The following is a 23,611-nucleotide window of genomic DNA, read 5'->3' on the forward strand; positions in this document are numbered from 1 at the left end:
GATTAATAAAGTATCTATCTATCTATCTATCTATCTATCTATCTATCTATCTAAAACAACTACTAAAAGTAGCACTACAACAGCTTACGTGGACCTGGAGGGTGATTAATGTTACAATTCACAAACTTGAAGTAGAGAGTGAGATTATGATACACCATGGCTTGATACTGACATCATAGACAGTGAAGTGGGAAAAAATTGGCACTGGTATTGATCTTGAGTGAGAGAGCGCCATGGTGGTGTGAGAGTGCTTTCCCTTTGTTTGATTCTCTCAATAGAGGGGCATTGATTCTGTCGGTGACACCATTAATGACAGTGTGTCTGTACCATTCTGTCTCCCGGCTTCTGGGTTATTTTTACTGGCCTGTCAGCCTGGGGATCAAGATAAGTGAAAAGGGCTTGGCTGTAAAGCATTTCTTGAAAAAAAAAAAAACCCTTAGAATGACCTTTTTTTTTTTTTAAAGTACGGTCATTTTTAAGTTTCAGTGTCTGAAAGTACTTTGTCATTCCCATCTTAGTGCAATGGCTACCAAAAATACATTATGCACTGATTGCTCTTTCAATTTTAGACTTGAAATTTTGAAGAGTTCTCAAAGGAATGCTGGCATTAAATTAAAATCAGAATTGGTCCATTCAACCAAACTGGACAATATTTCTTGTTTCTGGAAAAGATTAGGCAGATTGGCTCCAGTGCCCTGTCTATCTATGATTAAGTGATGTAGCAGTACTAGATGTGCTGCAGTGTGAGCAAGCCTGAGCATATCACTGTTGAGTGGAATGATAATATGTGAAATGATCATAATTATATTCTGTACCATAAGGCACTGAATTCACCAATTAAAAACTGCAGTGAGCCAACAGGGAAGAAACAGCTCTCACCGAGAAATGCCACAGTCATTCAGAAATCAACAAATTGGTTGTAAAGGCTATTCTATGGATAGTGAAGAAAATCATATAACATATTTCACAACACTTACAAACATACTGTTTATGTTCTATTAGTTCCGCACTAGGTTTGAATCTTACTAAGGACTTAGTCCACTGCGTTGTTTCATAGATGTAAAGAAAAAATGACACCCTTCAACCTACTGCAGCACTGTGCAAGGCCAGATGCATAAGGATGCTGTCTGGCCAGAGAGTTATCCTTGGAAACTACAGGAAGTGCCAAGGCAGCAGTTTTGTTTTCCCTTAAGAAAAACAATACTTCCACGAGAGACAATTTAACTTCTTTGCCTTGAAGGGTACATTTTTAACCTGCCACAATCCAACTCGCTGACTGAAGACTGCTGCCTGTTTTGCTGTGTACATATGTGTGTGCTGTGTGCATATTTGCGCACTGGCGTGTGTGTGTGTGTGTGCATTTGTTTAGTTGTTGTGCATGTGTGTGTGTGAGTTTGAGCATGTGTGGACGATATGACATTTGTTGTGACAGAGTGAAATATGCATGTGCGGTTTTGTTATCTCAGGCTCCAAACCTCCCAGGGAGAAGTTGATTAGCCCATCCATATGATTTACAGATAAAATAATTATCTGTAACGGAATCCATCTAAATCAGTAATCACATGAAGAATGTTTGTGGACAGAGTTTTAATATCCTCAGGCTGTACTTGTGTGTTGTCCCCACAGCCCCTGCTCAGACCTATTCAGACATCCATAATTCTTTGATCACATCCTCACACAGCTTCAACGGACACTACCCAGACAATCTGGCAGCTGTCATCACACACTCATACTCTTCAATACGACAAATCAGCTCTTTTGATGCCTGCACAGAAATTCCCCAGCCACGGTTGTAGAAAAAAAGGGCAAATTTATTTAAAGCACTTTGTACCCTACATAGAAAAATATGATTGATTTAAGTCAACAATAATAAATATAGTGCCTGTGGTCTTGCAGGCCCCATCGTTGCGTACAGCAGTACAATCAATATCCAGTTTCACAATACAGCAAAGGCACTAGCATTTACCGCAAATCTGCACAGTCCACTGGGAAGGAATATATGTGGTGTCAAAGGGGTTAACTGAGGCTGAGATGGGAGCCATATACATGTTCAGTGGTAAATAAGGAATAGTAAATTGGTGTTTACACAATAGACCTCGGGCTGTACATACTGTAGGCGTTGTACCAATACATAGGAGATACTGAGATTTGTCCCTTATAAGACATATTTGACACGTTGAAATTAAGATTGTATAGTAAATTTAATGGTTTTGCATTGTTGAGAGCCTGTAGGTGTATGAGTGTAAATGAGGGCTAGCTGAAGTACACGGCACACTTAGTCAGATTTGGACTTGGCACATAACAGGCCATCAGGGAGGATTTCAGCTCCTTTAGGACTGCAATTTACAATCTGAGATTAATTAATACCCATAATTCTCAAAACTCAATGGTCCCAAATCAGATCTCTAACCCCCTTGAAAACAGATCATTAAATGATCTCTCTGGTGACAGACAATCCTGTGGTGTAAGAAGCGTGCCAGACATTGACCTCCACAGAGCGGAATGACAGGAGAGACTCACATAAGCATAGCCAGTAGCACTGTGGTATTGGGCAGGTTGGTAAGCATGCCTTGATATGCAAAGCAGCAGTGTTGGTTAGTGAATTACAGTAATATTAAATGTGCCTGGACGATTAGTCATGCCAGTTTTACTGAATAGAAGAATGTACCACCAGCATTTTTTAGAGTCTATCAGGAAACCTCAATGGGCATTGCTTCTCTTCAGGGAAAAAGATACTTTCCTGCAAGGGGATTAAAATGAAGAAGTGAAAAGAAAACTGTGATTTTCCAGTTAACGTCATAATCAAAACATATATTTCTTTTCTTTTTTGTTGATCATGTACACCCAAAACAAAAACAAAAGCTGCTTTAAATATTCGAAATATTGACAAAGTAAGGCTTAAACGTTTCCTCTGTCCCACTGGCCTCTTTTACTGTGAAGTCCATCAGTAGTCCGAGGAGACTCTTCATTTGTCCACAGCTTCATCCCTCTGAACTGATATTGCCTGATACCATCTTCACCATCAGATCTGGCTGAGTTGGAGCCACTTTTCAATGGAAAAGCCCTGATTGATTGTCAGCGATGTCTTGTCTTGATTAAATTCATTGTCTCCTTTAATAGAATGTGGTTGACCACACATAGTGTTAATCCTCTCTTGTATATATTTATATATAACTCTTTGTCCACTGCTTTAAAAATAAAAGCATATAATTGTCCTTGGATGAGGTCAATCCATAAATGTGGTTTTAGGGTCATGGTAAGGTTGTGTGATTCCATCACCATACCTATAAACTCTCTCAAAAACCAGCATAAAATAAGCATACAATCTGCACAATCACTCGATTGATCACTCAGTTGATGGGGTGATTCCAGTCAGCCATGTCCTGTGGATACCAATCTGGAGACCAATCTCTCTCTCTCTCTCTCTCTCTCTCTCTCTCTCTCTCTCTCTCTCTCTCTCTCTCTCTCTCTCTCTCTCTCTCTCTCAGAGCAGCATTTGGACCAAGGGGTCCTCTGGGACTGGCCTTTGGCCTTTAACACGGTGAGGTCCATCAGTGACTGGTTCAGATGTTTCTCTGGGCTGTGAGGTACTTAAGTGCAGCAGAGCCATACTTTCTAGAAAGGTCCTGGTGGAACTCATCCTTGAGCGTGTTGAGACAGTATCGGTAACTTGGACTGGATCGGAACTTTGAAATGTCAAAACTTGGAGCATGGGGCATGTGGATCATGAAGGCATTTGGTAGCACAACCAAGTCATATTCCTGGGGGACAAAAGATCACATGAAAGAGAAGAGTCATCAATCAACATCAGCTCATGACAACAATCTGGAGCATCAAAGTTGATTCAAGGAATGTTTCAAGAAGGAGTTTTCATTACCTGGGCATCAAGCTCCATAATGTGTGACACTTTGTTCCAGCCAAAGCCCACAAATCTCTGATCATACTCTGGACAATCTCTTCGGACCACCACATAGGGCTCAAAGTCTGGTTCCCAGTCTACCTTGTAAGGTGTGGTGGCGGTCCGCCATTTAGCATAGTTAGTCGGAGCATGGCCTTTGGTCCAAACATGGTACCTGCCATGAGAAAAGAGCAGGCTAGTCAGTTTCTCATTTATTCATTAGCTAAATATAAATAGAACACTAAAGGATAAAGCACAGCTGATTTAATTGCTGCATAGGATTCTAATCCAGCCTTTGACTGTATGGGCAATTCATTTTAAATAGAAATAAATTAAATTGTAAGAGAATTTTATTCATGCAATATAACGGTTTAAACTAAAGCTTAACAACATCTTTAAAAATGGGACCAGAGTTTGAGGGAACAAAATGGCATCAAATAAAATATAACTTATAGCCTTCTCAGTTAAAGTGGGAAAGGTCACTTGCTGTACCTGAAGGTGTAGAGAGTCCCCATGTCCAGCATGGAGAGAAGTTCTGCTTTGGACTTGGGGAAGGAGAGCCGATAGCGCAGCGTCTCAAACGCAGGCACCACCAGAGCCTTCTTAGTGTTGGCCATGTCCAGCTGAACTATGGACTTTCTACAGAGGAACACATAGTTGTGTTACAATACATGTCCTGAGTGAGTTTAAATGTTATGTTGACGAATCTTTAAATTAAAAATGAAAACAGTATATATTAAGCGAATGTATACACTCTGCTATATATCCGGTCAAACTGGACATAGGATAACCATGAACATATAACCTCCCAAAAATACGAGCCACTCACCTGAGGTATTCATAGAGGCCATACATCGGTAGGAAGTCCACATCTGTCAGAAACACATACGGTGTGTTGGCATTGCGCAGGGCCACGTTGCGCACTAGGTTGACCGGGTAGAACTGCCCCTCTTTGTAGACAATGTGGTATCCGATGTTCTTGCGGTTCTTGAGCACCTCGGAGGCCTGTGCGTAGCGCAGGAACTGCTGTGCCTCGGCATCCGACATGTAGAGCGCCAGACTAATGGGGCCCTCCCAGTGCTTACAGATCGCCTCCAGCATTTGAAGTCTGCAACAGACGCAGCCGACAGAGACGACAAGCCTTTAATGCGCGTCATACCTGCACTGACTCACTGGAGTCTTTGATACGCCACTAAATTATGCATCCCACACAAACTTCAATTACAGCTTGTAACACCAACGTAAGACCTTCTGTGAGACCCCAGAAGAGAATGAGCAAAATGAAGAACTCCTCACCTGTCCATTGAAAGCTGAGCCACCAGAGTCACATCAGTGTTGTCACTGCTTGGTGTATATTCATACTGTAGGAAGTAGAGGTGAACACGGTGCAATGTAATTCGCTCTCGTCGGAACTCATAGCACTGGTCATCCTCATCAAGCTCCTCCAGAGCTCCCTGTAGCTAAGGGCAGAAATGCAGACCAGTGAGCCAAATCCAATGGAGAAACTTTGGGACCATGGCTTTAAAATGTGCTGTCCAGGACACTACTATCCGATTTCACTTTAATATGTGACTGTGTTAGTTTACTTTCCTTGAGTGTTAGTTATCAATAAGGAATGAATCCTACCTGTGTGCTCTCAGAACTGGCCTGGGCTGGACAGCCAAAGAGCTCCCGGCGAAGAAGATTCCCATCATACTCCAGGAACGTCAGGTAAAGGTTACGGAAAAACTCCACGTGTTTGTTCTTTACCCGCAGTTTCTTGGGAGAGTTCCAGTGGATCACCTGGTAGTTCAAATAAAAACACACATATTGACTACTGCTTTCTCCAGAAGATAAATCATGAATAACTCCAAAATATATTTTTCTGAGACGTAAATAAAATGTTTTTCTCTCCTGAAAACACAAACAAAATAGTGTTTTCAAAAGCACTCGGCTTTATAAAAAGAGAGATCTTTGATCTAGACGAGTTTTCCACTGGGGTTGCGGCTGCTTTTTACCTTCAGATCCGACACCTCTGTGTAGCACTGCTCCGAGCGTGTGTGGTCTGACAGCTGGACGTTCCAGAAGCATGGGAGCTGGTGCACCAGCACAGGATTCTGCTTTATGAATGCATTAAAGATGTCCTGCGGGACGTAAAAATAAAATATTAAAAAAGAAAATTTTATACCGGGCTGCCACCAGGCATTTACACATGCAGATGTTTCAGGTGCACACCAGACAGCCCATGCTAAATATAAATATAATGATCATTTTCATCTCTGAGCGGTTCATTATTAAAATGCATTTGCCGTCAAAACAGGCCATATGTGACAGATCAGTGTGAATAATCGCAGCGGTTCAGGTTTGTAGCTGACCTGGTCAGCTAGCGAGGTGGAGAGCATGTTCATTAGCTCGCGCTCGGCTGTCAGGCGCCACATCTGCTCCCAGCCAATCCGACGCAGCTTCTCCAAATACAGCAGAATGACTCCTACAGAAAGAAAACAGAGTATGAGTCACACATACAGTCCTTTCACTGTGTTCATATCAATCACTGCAGTGCTATAAAGCATCCATGGACATTCATTGTAATCAGAGGCTATTGTGAAAAGTGGGTCACCACAGCTATTGTAACTCTGGATGATGTCAACATTCCTTCCCACACATTGTAGCCAAATGTAATGTTACACTCTGATGTGAGTGGTCAACAAGTTCTTTTCTCTTTCACAAGGCCAACGTGCGTGAAGGCAGTCTGCTCTCCGAGGCCCTCACCTGTGTTGAAACCTCTCCCTAGTGCAGGCCACGGCTTGTGGTTCTTCCACAGGTTGCCCAGGTACCAGTCACTCTGGTTCTCCACCAGACCAATCACCTGCTTCTCTGAAATCACAACACCAGCAGTCAGAACAGTCTTATGTAGAGTGAGGAAAGAGAGCAGGATTTTAAAAAGTAAAGTATGGCAATTATAAGACACATTTCTCGCGACGGCAAGTTCGGGGTTCAAACCTGGGCTGACTCCACTGATATGAGATTTTATACTGACTAGCGCCAGTCAGAATCAGTGATTTAACTACTGCTGAATAGGTCAGAATGAATTATTGAAATAGACAGGAGTGGTTTGACTTGTGTTACAGACCTGTGAACTTCCTGAAGATGGCCCACAGCTCCGCTATATCAGTGGCAAAGGTGATGTCTGTATCCAGGACGATGACCTTGGAGAGGTCAGAGGGCAGGGCTTTGGTAAGGGTCAGCTTCATCAGGCCGTAAATTCCTGAATAGTGTTTGTTTGGTATCCATGACACCTCGGACTACAAAGGTGGGAATGGGTGAAGAAAGCAGCCAACAGAGAAGATGGAAAGATAGGAAGATAAAGAGAGACAAAACAGAGAAGACCATTTAACACACACCGCAATACTGAGTCCATCTAGAACACTTGAAAAATGGACATGTTTCTATCAGCTTGGCATGAAATGATATTCAGAAGACAGCAGTCTCTAGCTACTGAGTAAGCCGAGACTGTAAAATGCTATGATTGGGGTAGGCAGGCAGCCAACACATATCACAGTCAGTGGTAGCACCAGGCAGCCGAGCCAGAATACACTTATATGGAGCCATGTAATTAAAAACTAAGACCAATTAAATCTCTCAGTGATATATTGGAGTTAACAATTTACAGTTGCTGTGGATACTTATAAATAATATGAAATAAAGTTGTTAAACGCACTTCCCCTGATACATGGTTCCCTAAGGACAACTAACATTAACTCATCTCCAACTGTTACACCGGCGTGACATTGCTTGTGAAGCTGTACTATGTTTAGCTGACTGGATGGAAACCGTGTTTGTGTTTCCTTCCTGTCTTGAAGAAGGTGCGAAGTATATATGCCCATGTGACCTTTAACCCTAGGGTTTAACAGCAGGAGTGTGGGAACTCTGTGACACTGACACATGCCGGTCAGTGGTATGCTTTCAAGGGGAATGTCATAAGCTAGCAATACAGGAGAACAACAATAGTGTCTGTGTTTGTAGATGTGTTTGTGTGTGTGTGTGTGTGTGTGTGTGTGTGTGTGTGCAGGGGCGGAGCGGAAATCGGGATGATCGGGAGTTTTCCCGGTCGGCCGGCCGAGGAATGTGCGCGGTGCGAGCCGGCCCATAGAGCCTTTATCGGGGCCGTGAGGCGTACGTGGCCATCGAAATGATATATTGATTATAAATTTTCCGCGAAAATCTCCATGATCTACACCTTAGAGTCTTGGGAAGTCCAACCAATATGTATACCACTCGCTCACTGTCTATATTGTCATTCACACTCCCATGCTGATTTTTTTGTAGGCTAGCCTTATTATGACCGCCATGCAGCGAAGCGGCGGTCATATAGGTTTAGTCAGATTTTTTTTTTTTCTTTTCTTTTTTTTTTTTTTTTTTTCGCATGCCCAAATTTCCGTCAATGAGTCCCGGGACACTGAAAGACCGGGGTACACGAAACTTGGTGGGCATGTAACCCCACATGGATAGCATGGAACCATCATTTTTCGTTTTGATCTGTAGCCCCCCCACTGGACTGGACCCCCCGAAAGGAGGGTAGGGCAGACACAGTTTTCTGTGAATATCTCGAAAACCGTAGGGTTTAGTAGGACCATTTTTTTTTTGTATGTTGATCTCAAGGGGCCATGTCAACCCATTCCATAACCACTCATTTCATGTATAGCGCCACCTAGTTAAACACAAAAAAGTAAAAATGAGGTGTTGTAATCACAGGTATCTGTGACCTAACATAGTCAAAACTGCACGAAATTGGAAGTGTAGGATCATTATGACACCCTCTGTATGCACGCCAAATTTTGTGGAATTCCGTTCATGGGGGGCCACAGAATAAATTAATTTATGTTACTATACACCAACTGGCCTGTAGGTGGCCGGAGACAGTTTTCTGTGAATATCTCGAGAACCGTAGGGCCTAGGAGGTCCACCTTTTTTATGTATGTTGGTCTTAAGGGGGCATGTCAACCCACCCCATTACCACTTATTTCATGTATAGCGCCACCTAATTAAAAATTAAAAAGCAAAAAATTAGGTGTTTTCATCACAATATCTCTGGCTGACTAGGTCAAAACTGCACGAAATTAAAAGTGTAGGATCATTATGACACCCTCCGAATGCATGCCAAGTTTTCTGTACTTTCGTTCATGGGGGGCCTTACAATAAAATAATTTATGTGTTCATTTAGTGACGTACACCAACAAGGATTCCCGGGACACTGAAAGACCGGGGTACACAAAACTTGGTGGGCATGTACCCCCACATGGATAGCATGGAACCGTCATTTTTCGTTTTGATCTGTAGCCCCCCCGCTGGACTGGATCCCCCGAAAGGAGGGTAGGGCAGACACAGTTCTCTGTGAATATCTTGAGAACTGTAGAGCCTAGGATGACCATTTTTTTCCGTATGTTTGCCTCCAGGGGTCATGTTAACCCATTTCATGTGCACACATGTGCACAAACAGATACACACACACACACACATACATTCACAGTAATTATACGTATGACACATACTCACACAGTAGACATATGTACGCTTGCATGCACAGGCACATACGCAGGCACACACACAAGCACGCACACACACACACACACACACACACACACATAACATAAACATAACACAAACAATCAAGAATTTCTCAGAATTATGAACAGGCAAGATGGAGGTGGGGTTGTATAAAATTAATTTTACATGTGAAATCTATGAACTAATCATGTTTTGGTACTTGTTGTCTAGCAGATACCAAGAATTGAGTGTGGATAATGCAATTTAGTGAGACAGTTAGAATCATATAGGCCTTTCAGCGTGATTTCTTTTTGTGGAAAAAATGTGCTGGACTGGGCGGCGGTCATATTTTGTACCGCTCTGCGGTACATCTAGTTTTTTTTTTATCTTAATTCATTTTTGTCTTATTCAGGCAGAATTTCATGGTCACAAATAAAAAAAAAACACAATTTAATTTGTTTGTTTGTTCTTAAATTAATATAGGCCTAGGCTAGAATGGAGCAAAGCCTCCTGGGACTGGGGAATGTGTTTCTGGTTTATCCAATGAACCGATTGCAGGTCAAGTCTATTTACAGAAATGGATAAATGAGCGGCCCCTCGTCTAATGGCATGACCCTACAAGTGATCAAGTTCGAGGAAAACTACAGGATTTTTGACAGTCGACGGATTTGCGTGGTTGCTTGCTGTTTTACACATGGATGGAGAGCAGAGAGAAAGGTTGGCAGAGCTAAAACATTGAAGTTATTGCTAGGCGGAAACTAGCACAAGCTAGTCTTATGTTGATATGTAGGCCTAGCCTAATGACTAATTAGTGGGCCACTCAGGCTGATAAATGTTTTGTGGAACTCGTTGGAACTGTCTATATGTAAGCCTATATAGGCCTACTTTAATCGTTCTCTACAAACCTATTCAAAGTGCCTGGTTTTCCAGTTATTTATTTGCCTGTGTTATTAGGTTGGCATTGTCTGTAGGCTAGGCCTACTTCCTTTTTTAAATTTATACAGGCAACTATTGGAGTGCTATGATACCCAGATACATGTCCTCTCCGCCCCTGTGTGTGTGTGTGTACGAGTAGGTTTTTACCTTGAGTTCATCAGCATCATAGAAGCTGACTTGCACGGACGGAACCATCCAGGACTGGAACAGGGCGCTCAGGATCTGATTGGCCACCGTATCTGTGATGAAATGAAAGTGCAGAGGGTTCCTCCTGCAAAGAGAAAAAGTACCAGAGAAGAACCATTAGCATGAAGAAGAGGAACTAATGATATGTAGGCATGTTCAAATATGAAGAAGCAATATGTAGATGGTCTGCCAAGGAGCATGCCAATCTCACCTATGGAACAGGATGGATTTGACAAGGGTGACAACATCGCGACTTGCATTGTGTCCTGCACACACACACGCCACATGGATCAGCTGGGGTTGGGAAAAGAAGGAGAAAACTCAAATTAGAATGACGTCTACCAAATTAAACATCCCAAACAGAGGTATGACTAATACACTAATGCACTTCGACCATTTTTCCATTTAGCATGTTTCCCTTGAATCACACAACACTGATATGAGGTCTGACCCCATGAGCACTCACTCCCTTTTTTTAAAGTAATAAAGTTTATATTTTTGGAGCAATTGCAGTGTGCAGACAACACTTCTTCCACTCACTCACCTCACACTTCTCCACTGTGGGCGACCGGGCACAATCGCTATGATTAGCTTTCTCCTCGGCTGTGTTCTCCACGTCCTCCGGCCCTGTGTCGGCTGATGCCACCCACTGCTGGTTCCCATAGTTACCCTCGGGAGGCTGCTGTCCGGCAGAGGCGGCGGCCAGGCCCTGCGATTGGCTGAGCTGAAGGCGGATCTGCCGGTTCTCCTCCTCCACCTCTCGGACGCGCGAGGCCAGAACCTCCCTCTCCAGCACCTGGGCCTCGGTGGAGTCTACCAGGCAGGGAGAGAGCAGCAGAGCGCGCCCGTCTGGACAACACAAGACAAAACAGCACGTGTAAACTCTGACCTTTATAACACTCAGGCTGTGTCTTTGTTTTGCCTTGGTTACATTACATTTCATTTACATTACATTTAATCATTTAGCAAATGCTATTGTCCACAACATTCAGGCTACACTGCAATAGGAGACTTGGCTCTACTTTCTGTCTGTCACGTTGTTCTGCTATATTGAAGGAGAAACCAGACACAATATAATGGCATATTTAACAGATTCAGAATTGACAGAGAGCATTCAATACTACGTGAGAGTCAGACGCTCGCATGCAGTTAGGACAAGCTGGACAAGCTGTTACACACGTACAAGTGTGTGAAAACACACATGCACATGCCCAGCCACACAGACTCACTCACATGTGACCATCCCAAACACATGTGCCACAACACCTGCCACTAGCCAGTGTACTCTCATTATCGCATCAAGTGTGAAATTCAAAAGATGTTCACACCTAACTCCGACAGAAGCATGAGTGTATGTGTGTGTGTGTGTGTGCGTGTGTGTGTCTGTGGGGGGCAATGAGTTTTTGGACTGATAACATGGACATGCAGATAAATGCAAAATGGATTTGACTAATCTTGATTTGGTTTTTTAACTTATTTGAGATATTTAATAACAATGTTTTGCATAATTATGAAATTTATTTGAAAAGTTGTATCAAATCCATACTGCATAATTAAAGATGGAATCTATAGTCATGGTCAGCTGTTGCATTGCGGATTTCTTTTTTCACACTTCACACAGAGAAACAGTAATACAATTATCATTCAATTCCTGAGTAAAAAATCTAATAATTTGGCTATGTCATGTGCTCAATTTTAGAGTTTTACAAAAACATACTTTGTCATCACATTCTTTGTTTCTAAAATCAAAACTATTTATATAGGAATAATATAGTCAGTGCATTGAATGAATGCTACTGTAACATATTTGCTGAAGTGTGGGGAATTCTAAGTGTTCTAAGTATTAAATGCAATATGCATTATCATACTAAGTGCACAAAATATAAACATATTCTGCTCTATGTCAAGTACACCTGTCATTCCTGGATTCCACTAGGGATATTTAAATACTAGGAAAGCTTGCCAGAAGAAAACATATTTCACCAACCTTTGTTTAACCTGCTGATTATGGATGGAAATCAGCTTCAATGCAATACTCTCATTCCCTGCGGTTTACATACTACCATTATGTCAAGTGTTTCCTATGGTCAGCAATGAAAAGAGATAGATTTTTTCACACTAACATCAACAATCCGCTTACTGAGGTGGGGCCACGTGTTGCGATTAAATGAAGTATGCGTGGGGTGAGGCGTCACACAGCACTTATGTGTTTTACTACAGTTGACTGAATTGCGTAAAAGAAGACTAAGAATTCTAGTGTGGATTATCAAACGGTGGATGTCCCGGCCATGCCCCACAGTAAAGCTATGATTAGGAGGGGATAAGACAAGCCTGGCAGATTACAAAGGTTTGATTATGCCCTGATGTCCTATGCTGGAGTTGGTCACTGCTGTAATGATTCTCCATAGATAAAATGGCTTGCCTGGGTTTAAAAATATGCAGATTTACAGGTCACAGTCATTCACTGCTTCTTGATATATCAGCATTGTTTATTTTGCATTTACTCCTTTTATGTTATTTTAATAATTGTCTCCATTTGCACTGAAGCTTGAATGTAAGTACTCATTTGCAATTTGTTTTGGATGTAAATGTCATTTATTTTAGGTGGAACGCTTGGTTTGTGAGAGACAAGCACGTGGACACGTGACTGACACACACACGTGTGTGTGAGCAGTGGCTAGGAAGCTACGAGACGAGACGAGGTGAGGAGAGAAGAGAGAACCAATCTGTACTCACTCTCCAGGTTGCCCACCAGCAGGTAGAGCCAGGTCAGCAGAATCACAAAGCTCAGAGACACCACCAGGAGCTTCAGCTTCCCTCGACACGGGCAGTGCATGCTGGGACAGTGGTGGTGGGGGAGGGGAGGGGGGGGGGCTACGTGGAGGAGGAGGGAGGGGGCAGTGTTCACGTAGGGCTTGGTCTCACACTGGTTCTCTGCTGCATCCTCTCATCTGAAGAGTAAACAAACAAATAAACACACACACACACACACACACAGAGAAAGACAAAAACAAATCATTAAACCAACTCTTCAAAAACAGTTGGCCAGCTTGGCTAGCTCACACTTGTCATTTCAATACTCCAGCTGCATCAGTCAAACAGGGGGATAGAGCTCAGGGCTCTTCCTGTGGGACAGAGCAGAGAGGAGTCTCCCGGCAACTCGTCCCTATCTCTGACCACCTAGCACAGCCTATATGGCAGGGACTGCTGTTTACACCCGCACTTTAATTAAAAAGTCAGCAATGGGAGGCACTTTACATCACTCAAGCAGCTGGGAGAGAGAGAGGGAGGCAGAGAGTAAGAGAGTAAGAGAGAGAAGGAGAGAGAGAGAGAGAGAGTGAAAAGGAGAGAGAAGGAGTGAGAGTGAAAAAAGTACCAGTCCATCTTTGTTTTATTATGAGCTTAATTAATCATGCTTCACTTTAATTAAACATCCACCTGCTGGCAACAAGATTGGATGCTGCCAATAAAAAATAAATAATAATAAAAAAAGTGTTTATTAAAGAGAGGAGCTGCTTTAAGACAGTGTGTGTGTGTGTGTGTGTGTGTGTGTGTGTGTGTGTGTGTGTGTGTGTGTGTGGTGGTGGTGGCGGGGTCCCTACAACCATCGGTGTGTGGGCTGACGAGGCCATCATTATTGTGATGGTATTTTAAATTAATAATCACCTCTGCATCACACACTAGCCATAATGAAAAGTCTCTTTGCAATTCTCTTTGAAATGCTACTTAAAACGCATAATTTCCTACAATGCTGTGCATTTTGCTCCAATGAATTGTAGCTGTTTGGCTTTGCTGTATAGATGTGTGTGGATGTATGTGTGTGTGTGCGTGTGTGTGTGTGTGTGTGTGTGTGTGTGTGGGGGTGTGTGCTGCTGGGGTCATTGTTCACTCTGGAGTGATGAACGCCTCGGCCTTCGGTCTCCCCTCCACCCCGCCGCCCGCTGCTGACTCCGGCTTTTGTTAGTTTATTCGTCTGTTTGCTTAGAGCCAGCTCTCAAGGCCTCCCAGCACACTCTACTGTTCATCACCTCGCCACGTCCCCTCCTCCTCCACACACACACACACACGCACGCACACACACACACACACACACGCACGCACGCACGCACGCACGCACGCACGCACGCACGCACGCACGCACGCACGCACGCACACTCACACACACACAGACACACACACACAGACAGAGATACTTACACACACACACGCACAACTTCACATGCTCTGTCTATCTGCAGGAACAAGTGCCAGGGGTAACAATGGCAGAGAAAGATAAAGATTTTTTTAAAATGAAGAATTTCATAAGCATTCCCTGCCAAATACAGTGACCTTGAAATTAGGCAAAGTAGCACTTCTGGAACCAGAAATGTTAATTTGAGCTTCAAACATTAGGAACAGCGGGAAACCTTCGAGAAAAACTTTTCACTCAGAGTGACTGCACTGACAGCCTTGTAAGTGCAATATGCAACATCATCACTGTGTGTCTTTTCACTTAATGAGACTGCATTAACAGTCCTTTCAATGCAATATGCATTATCCTACACTGCGCCATCAGCAGCTACTCAGGGTGACGGTGAAGGGTTTTTTTTCATCTCACCCGGTGAACTCCCATTTGAGCCCAGACACTGAGCACTGACACCTCCTCCTGCCTCTCCGCACACTGGACACTGATGAAACCAGACAGGTCATCTGGTAGCACACTCTTAATTGCCGTCCAGGCATGCCTCTCTTTTCCTCCTTCCTTTTAACAGCTCCTCTCTCTCTCCTCTCTCTCTCTCTCTCTCTCTCTCACACACACACACACACACGCACACACACATCATAAAACCTCTGGCGGCGGGTGCCCGGATGAGGGGTCAGTCGGTCAGGGCACCAAATGGTCAGGTGCCCAATGCATGCCCACCATCTCAGCTGGGGGCACGCTTTCAACTCCTGCCAGCCTCTCGACTTCTCCAAGAGTCCTTCAGAGTAATTGCCATTGGCCCGTCTCGTTAAGCCCATTTGACTCCTAACGAGGTGGACATAACGAGGCGCTCCTTCGGTCACATGCTCTTTCCACAACACCACTTAAGTAAACCCGAAGTTGAACTTATTTTATCCTCATGAACCTAAATCAGCTATTTCAGGTAACAATAACATCATTCTTTGGAGACGGCTGTTATAGATTGGCACTAAAGACAGCCGTGTAGGGGTTGATCCGAGCATTTGAATTTATACAAAAATATGTTCTGCTTTGTCTCGGTCTGCTGGAGCCAGCCTGACTTCACGCTGAGAACAGTTCAGACATGCTTTTCTTCCCCCTCAATGCTCCAGCTGCACCTGGCTGACAAAGATCAACATTACCAATTCTATTTGTCTGGAAGGCTTTTTTGACAGGTTTGCCATTTATTAAATGAGCCTTGAGAGGAGAGCTGGGTGAGCTGAGACTGCTCTCTCCCTCAGGGCCAATCTCTGTGCCGTGGAGGTAAAATGACTGCACTGCCAGAGAGGTGAGGTCACATGTATGAACAGAGACCTTTGTTTCTCCCTCTGCATCTCTCTCTCTCTCTCTCTCACACACACACACACACACACACACACACACACACACACACACACACACACACACACACACACAGACACACACCCACACACACACAGACACACACCCACACACACACACACGCACATGCACATGCACGCGCGCACATACACACACACACACACAACAAGGTCTTCATGCTTTCATTGTGGGCTGAAACATAGCGCTGATGTTATTCGGGGTGCTTTGAATTCCTGCCACCGTGATGCACACTGTTAGGAGGCTATAAGGGCTGATGGGCCCTAGCCCAGAGCACTCGTAAAGTCAACCAGGATATGAGATATATGGAGGGCTCGAACTGGGACTTTAATGAGGATCTTTTGTTGAACAAGCAACAAAACAAAACGCTTACACTCCACTGGGATAACAGCAGTTGTTTAAAAAAAATGAAAAAATGAAAGGATGAAAGAACAAAGGAGGAATGATTAAACGACAGCCATGAAAATGAAATATGTGGCCAATGATTGAACATTTACGGTTGAGCTGCTCTTCTCGTTTCATTTACAGGGTAGGCCCATGAACAGGCTCAGCTCTGACAAGCTCTTATACGTGGGCTGACGTGACAGGACAGTGAAGGGAGAGTTAAATAAAGGTGAGATAAAACCACACTGAAATGTTTGGGAAATCACACACACACACACACACACACACACACACACACACACACACACACACACACAAAGAGAGAGAGAGAGAGAGAGAGAGAGAGAGAGAGAGAGAGAGAGAGAGAGAGAGAAAGAGAGAGAATGTGTGTGTGTGAGAGAGAGAAAGAGAGAGGGAAAGAAAAGACAGGTGCTGAAGGAGTAATGGGAGGGAGGCAGGCTGCCCTTGATGTCAATCAAGCAGTGTTGAGAATATGATAATGTGATTCAAGGGGAAGGGAGAGTGTTTGATGCCACGGCCAGAGCCCTGTCCTGCTCCTGCTCCAGGAGGCTCGGGCTGGAATGAGTGGCCTTTCACTCTGTGCATTAATCAGCCCAAGGATCTCTCTGATTAAGGTCCAATCAATCTGTTCCTCACATATGCACACACTCACAGACACTGAGAGCCACCCCCCCCCCCCACACACACACACACACATACACACACACATACACACACACACAAGCGCCCACAAAAAGTGCAATCTCTTCTACATTGTGCATAATAGTGAATGTCCAAGTGTTACATTCTTGTGAGATCCTTCAACCTCCTGGTCATCTTGCAGTGGGGAAGTTTACATGTCAATGGAGGGACATTTCATTTCCACTCTGTAACTGGAAAGCTAGCGTGCAATATTGAACACTCTCCTTTCATTGAGAGCAGGAAAACAGTGTGTTAAATGGCAGCCAATTGATGTTCCATTCATCCACATCAACAAAACACAAGTGCTCGGATCAATCCCGTCCCCATGCAACCCAGTTCCTGTGCTTATCAGGGGGGTGGGTGGGGAAGGAGGAGGGGGGCTAATACCCTCCTCGCCTCCTGCCCTCTGGACCTCCTGAGCCTGTGGGACACTGGTCAATCCCTCCATTCTGTGACTGCTCAAAGCACGGAACATTTCAGCAGCGCATCGACGCGAAGAGCCCTTTTCAGTCCAAACCCGCAAGCCTAAAGACCATCAGAGGGAAAAAGGGACCCCCCACCCCTCTTCCTTCCCCAAAAACCTCTTTCTAGCCACAGATCATGACACATCACTTGGAGGAGTCGGTGTTTAAAGTCTGTTTCCTGGGTCTGATACTCGGAGCTTTATGGTGGTAATCTTCAAAAACACTGTACTCTTTTTCTCTAGCACTCTCTCTTTTCTTAATATCCCTTCACATGGTCTGCTTGTCCCTTTGAGGCCCAAAGCCAGCTAATCTTCCTCCCTCCCCCCTCCTCCTTCTCCAACGCCACAAATAAGCTTCTATCTCTCAGGCGTCTGCCAGTCCCCCGACCCCTCCACCAGAACCAGTCTACAGCACTACAGAGGGAGAGAGAGAGAGAGAGAGAGAGAGGGAGGGAGGGAAAGAAGTGAAAAAAAGATGGAGAGAAAAAGGCGGCTCTTCACACATGTTACGTTCAGCTGCACATTATTAAAAACTCCAAAGCCCTCTTTAAATAAAAGTAAAATGAAAATAAAACTTTGCTTAACTTAACAGAGTTCATCCACTAGTGGAAGCTGTCATTTTCCAACTCCCATGTGAAGACAGCTTTCGTGGGCACGTCTCCAAGAGGCTTAGACCAAAAGCATATATATCCATACACATCCAGATGGCAAAGCAATCAGGAAGGCAGACCAACATGAAAATGTCCCATTTTTATAACCATCCATCCCCCCGCCCCACCAACCAGTCACCATACATGTCCCATGAGTGGACTCAGATTTAAGGCTAGAGAGCTGTGTGTGTGTGTGTGTGTGTGTGTGTGTGTGTGTGTGTGTGCGTGCTTGCGTGTGCTGTAAATCTGTGTGTGACCTCCGCACCACCACTGCCACACAGGAGACCCCACCCCCCACCCACCTACCCACACACACACACACACACACACACACACACACACACACACACACACAGAACAACCATTTAAATAGTTCTTCCAAAAATACTTCCAAAAGAAGTGATGTGCTTCTACTCGACTAACTCCACAAGTGCTTCACAATATGAAGAGTAATTGTTTGGAAATGGATAATCAGACAGAGAAGTTATTTCCTTGGTTAATCAGCGAAGAAATAAATTGAAGGTGAATTGGCTTTAAAAAAGCCTACCTTCATCAAGTCAGACCTTAAATTGATGTTGCAAGAGGCAAGTTTTTTCGGTTCAGTCCTCTATCAACTGGGTGAGATGAAGCATTCATTTTCAGTGCATACACACAACGCACTTTGCCCTGTGTTTTGTCACCAACAATAACTACCCACCCTGTGTTGGCTGGAGAGTAACCATCAAACACACATCAGTGAACTACAGAGCAAACAAGAGCATGCAGGTGTGTCTCTGTTTTGCGGAGCACTTCTCCAATTCAAAGACTAAATGAGTATGGTGACTGAATTAAGTTGATTATAAATACACTCACACTAATGTTTGTGTTAGATCTTTCAGTGCATCATCCTGGCAGTAAACTCAAACATCCTGGCATGGGTATCTCCCTAGTCCCCAGTGAGGAGTAAACTGCTCTTTAGATTTATTTAGCTGTTGGATCAGCTGAGTAAATTGAGCAGTGCCGACATTGTGGGAGCATTCACCGCGTACGTCAGCTCTCTGACCTACATAGCCAAAACCTGGTATTACTTGGATACCTAGTAAAAGCCCAGGACTGTGCAAGACAGGAAAAAAGACCCAAGAACTAAATTTAAGGTTCACAGCTAGGGTTTTATCACAGAATGTTTACACATAACAGGAGGAAATGAATATACACACGCAGACACACACATATACACATCACATGCACACACCTATTCACACACACAACAATGATTTCATATGCCTTCAGGAGCATAGGCAAAGCCTTTAGTGATTCAGAGCACATGAGGTGGACAATGATGATAATAGGTAAAGTCAGAGAAAATAGCCGATCAAAGCGGACCGGAGATCACAGCCCAAACCTGCATATGGACACAAAGGCGGCATTGAGAGGCCAGGAGAAAGGAGGGTACATACTTATCTGTGCCTCCCTGACAAGGGCCAGGGCTCTGTCTGTCTGTCTGTCTGTCTGTCTCTCTCCCCCGTGTGTGCGTCCGGCCCTCGGCGGTGAGCGGGGTGCGTTTGACGGGAGCTTTGAATGCTGAATGGAGTTACTCAGGCAGACTTGCCTGGGATCTCTGAGTCGATAAAATCCTGCGGCAGCGAACTTTGAACTCCTCTCTACCTGTGTGTGTGTGTGCGCATATGCGTGCACGCATGTGTGTGTGTGTGTATATGACTGAAACAGAGCCAGAGACTGAAAGCCAACTCCTCCCCTTTCCCCTTCGCTTTTAGTGTAGCATGCCTTGGCAGGTTGGAGTCCAAGGAAAAGGATCAAAGCTTTGCACCCTCTCTTTCACAGTGCACCTCACTCCTTCCCTCTCTCTTTCTCTCTCTCTTTACTTTTGCTATCTTCTTCCCCTGCTTCTTCCACCCTTTCCTCAGCGTGCGAGGCTGTTTATCGTGTTTTTAGTTCGCCTCCTGAGGGAGTGCTCTGCTGCTGCTGCTGCTGCTGACTTGGCCCTGACTGACATGAATCCTCAAGAACCTTCTTGGTAAACACACTCCCTCCACCTTCCTTCCATCCAGCCAGAGAAAAGCACTGATTTCAGCTTTTTACCCACCCCCCCAGCCTCTCTCTCTCTCTCTCTTTTCCCCTTCCTTTATCTTTCTCTCTCTTTTTCTATTTCTTACCTTTTTTTTTCTCCCCTTCTGACAGTCTTTCTTGGACCTGTATTGAATGTCCTCTATCCTCTTATGTGATGACAGGCGTGGGGGACACAGACAAATGAACAGAGAGGTGTGGGTAGGCTAGGGTAAGGTGGGGTGGGGTGGGGTGGTGGGTGTTGTAGGAGTCAGGGGTGGGGCCTGGGGGGGCGGGTGTTACCTTTCAGGACTAAATCACTGCATGACAAAAGACGGAAGAACAGGAGGAATGCAGCGGCTTTAACAAGAAACACTATCCACTGGCTGAGATCATTAACAGGGACTGTGTGCACTTGAGTCTGTGTGTCTCTCTCTCTGTGTGTGTGTGTGTGTGTGTGTGTGTGTGTGTGTGTGTGTGTGTGTGTGTGTCTGGCTGTTTTTAAATGTAGCTCTCTCCAAACAAAAGCCCCATTTTCTGTGCCAGTGCAGGGTATTGTTGGCTGCGTGCATACCTGTCCATAACAGTGACCAGAGCGAGCGACTGATGAGTTAACACCTCTGGCTCCTGTCTCGTTACAGGGTCAAAGTTCACGCTGTTGCCTCTCAGCGTTAAACCCAGACAGCAACACTGGATAGGGGAGTGGGGTGGGGTGGGACGGGGCGGTGGGGGGTGGAGGTTCCCTTCTGGGCCCTTGGGAATGAGACAGCCTACTTCCACTGAGAGTGGGAGGGGGGTGAGAGGGATTGGGTTTCTCGTCACCTGTTCCTTTTCCCTCTGTGCCGTCCCACGCTGAGCTGGTGCAGATTTATCCCCCCGTCTGCACACACACACACACACACACACACACACACACATACGTACGCGCACACACTCGGTCCGTGCTAGATTTACAATTTTAATTGGCTTTTGGAGGGCTTTACCGATCACCAGGGGCGCCGTACTCCGTGACAGAAAAAAAAGGAAAAACAAACAGATTGTGACCTACAATGTGACATGGGTCAGCAGTAAGGTAACAGTGGGTAAACACAGTAATCTTCTCTCTCTCTCTGTCTCTCTCTCTCTCTCTCTGTGTGTGTGTGTGTGTGTGTGTGTGTGTGTGTGTGTGTGTGCGCGCGCTGCGACACAGGCTGGTGGATCACACGGGGCCTGTCGGACCAGCAGGAAACACGACTGTTGGACCTGCGCAGCCCAGTTACCGGGGGGACGGGTCACCATGGTGACGAGATCTAAGAATGGTCGCCAGGTTGATTTAGCATGCGGCGCGGGAGAAGCGCCACGTGGACGGCAGAGTCACTGGCCGAGGATGAGTGAGCGCCAGAATGATGAGTGACCACTCAGGGACGGAGGCACGAGGGCGGAAAGTGACGCACGGCTAATGCAGAGCGACAACTTGTTTAGTTTTGACAGGCGTTTTAAGCTGCGCAGGAAAGGTGGGTCCAGTGGTGAGCGAGAGCGCTAAGCCCTGCCAACCCCAACGTCTTTCATACTCCAGATGGGCTATTTGAGCCGAGCCGAGCAGAGCTCCCTCCATTTCCCAGCAGTGTCCAGGAAAAAAAGAGCTACCTAATGGCCAGGCTTTGAGTGCTCGTGGATATGAGTACACCATCTGCCCTCTGGACGCAGTAGCCTACGCGGCACAGCGATGCCAAGAAGACCTGCAAATATATGCAGCTAAATGAAAAACAGCTTTTACTAAATTCAGGATGATCTGACATTCTAGCATAGGTCATAACACGTCTAGGAAATCTGTAATAAAATGTCACCCAACCCATGACTAATTGCATTAAAAATAGAGTATCTACCTACATCTTACGATGTGCTCATGTCTGGTAAGCATCCAAAAGAATATTTAATTATCACATACTAATGTAGCCTACAGCAGCAGTGAGCGAAATGTAAAACAGACAGGTTTAATGAAACGGATTTCAAGTGAAGAAGGGCTTCAGGTTTCAGAGTGGTCACACAAAGTAACCAAGTTAGAATGCGGCACATGGATGCTCTGGCCTGAAACAGAAGCTATCTTAAACACTCCTCCTCCAGAACTAATTAGGCCTATCACTTTCATCAGCGCGTCTCCTGTTTAACATGCTGCTCTGGTCCTGCTCTCAGGGTCAGGGGCTATCAGAGGTGAACACCACTACTGCCAGAACTCATAGCACATCTGGCCCCAACGCCCACCTGTCTGTCCCAGCACCCTCCACACAATCAGCGCCTGTAACAGCAACTCCAGCTGCCTGCTACTGTGTGTGTGTGTGTGTGTGTGTGTGTGTGAGGGGGTTTTGGGGGGGTTTCACGCTCTCTCCACCTGCATCACCATGGGGTCAAGGGCTACATGTATGACAACAGGACGGAATGTGTCCCTATTAGCTCACACTGGTGCCTCCCAATAGAACGACACTTTCCATTTGTATTGAGCCCTGCAGGCCAGGCTGACGGCCCATCGGCCTATTATTTAACACAATGTCCTATGCAAGGCCACAGGAGCCAGGCTAGTGTCCGTAAGACTGACCACTCATCCCACACTGCTCTCTGTTTTTAAGTAGCTTTGTGGACAAATGTACTTCCATACACACTGCATGGCATCCTTTGTCTACCGGTAAGTGATTCAGGTAATATAACCAGTCTACCCTGTTACCCAGTGAATGTGCAAAGTCAGTTTGAGCACATATACATTTTAGGTTTATTAAAAACAATTACAAAATATTTAGGAAAATGATATGATTAACTATGTTTTCTCCTTTTTAAATGACAGATGTAGTAATTGATTAGCATTTTCATTATTTATCACCTCTGTGTTGCTATCCTCTCTGACCCAGTGCTCTCTACACATCAGTGAGTTATAGAGGCAAGCACTTGTTTATAAAGGTGAGCCGACATAAAACACCACAGGGAGGCACTTTAAAACTTTTAAAAGACGCATTTTGACAGTCCATTCACCCCTTAAGAGACTGCGGATCGGAGGTACAGACTTGTGAAAGGCCGCTTACATAAACAAGGACTTTTCTACTTAAAGTTCAATACAGTTTTTGAGAAAACAACTGACAACAGATTTTTCAACACACAGATTGTGCAAGCAAACGATTACCATCGGGTCACTGATACAGATTACAGATACACAAACAGAGGCATTACGCAAATAGATTGAACACTTTGACTGCTTACAAACCCTTTTACCTACAGATCTTTGTTCTCCCAGAAATAAT

At 44.8% G+C, this 23,611-nt stretch overlaps 1 protein-coding gene and 1 long non-coding RNA gene across 2 annotated transcripts in view; both read right to left on the reverse strand.

The window, feature by feature from the left end:
- Positions 1 to 1,809: 1,809 nt before the first annotated feature.
- large2 (LARGE xylosyl- and glucuronyltransferase 2) lies at positions 1,810 to 13,393 on the reverse strand. Its single transcript, XM_076288241.1, has 14 exons — positions 13,280 to 13,393; positions 11,088 to 11,392; positions 10,755 to 10,837; positions 10,505 to 10,628; positions 7,008 to 7,179; positions 6,647 to 6,751; positions 6,253 to 6,365; positions 5,896 to 6,021; positions 5,525 to 5,680; positions 5,195 to 5,358; positions 4,728 to 5,006; positions 4,391 to 4,537; positions 3,878 to 4,073; positions 1,810 to 3,761 (listed from the first exon to the last, which is right to left on the reverse strand). The coding sequence occupies exons 1-14, from the start codon at positions 13,377 to 13,379 to the stop codon at positions 3,564 to 3,566; spliced, it is 2,268 nt and encodes a 755-aa protein (XP_076144356.1). The 5' UTR covers positions 13,380 to 13,393; the 3' UTR covers positions 1,810 to 3,563.
- Positions 13,394 to 13,410: 17 nt separating this feature from the next.
- LOC143126348 (uncharacterized) overlaps positions 13,411 to 23,611 on the reverse strand; it is a 23,349-nt gene continuing 13,148 nt past the window's right edge. Inside the window, exon 3 of the long non-coding RNA XR_012987463.1 lies at positions 13,411 to 13,494. This is a non-coding gene — a long non-coding RNA (uncharacterized LOC143126348). The remainder of the gene's footprint in view (positions 13,495 to 23,611) is intronic.

This window comes from Alosa pseudoharengus, unplaced genomic scaffold (genome assembly GCF_046254945.1).
Source record: "Alosa pseudoharengus isolate Yale_2024_CS ecotype anadromous, Long Island Sound unplaced genomic scaffold, YU_APseudo_1.1 YU_APseudo_1.1_scf_16, whole genome shotgun sequence".
Lineage (NCBI taxonomy): Eukaryota > Metazoa > Chordata > Actinopteri > Clupeiformes > Clupeidae > Alosa > Alosa pseudoharengus.

Excerpts from the sequence above, each read along its gene's own strand:
- large2 (XM_076288241.1), bottom strand. The coding sequence starts at position 13,379 with ATGCACTGCCCGTGTCGAGGGAAGCTGAAGCTCCTGGTGGTGTCTCTG. Across the intron at positions 6,366-6,646 it reads AGGGAGAGGTTTCAACACAG|GAGTCATTCTGCTGTATTTG; the intron begins GTGAGGGCCTCG and ends TTCTTTCTGTAG. Across the intron at positions 4,538-4,727 it reads GGCCTCTATGAATACCTCAG|AAAGTCCATAGTTCAGCTGG; the intron begins GTGAGTGGCTCG and ends GTTCCTCTGTAG.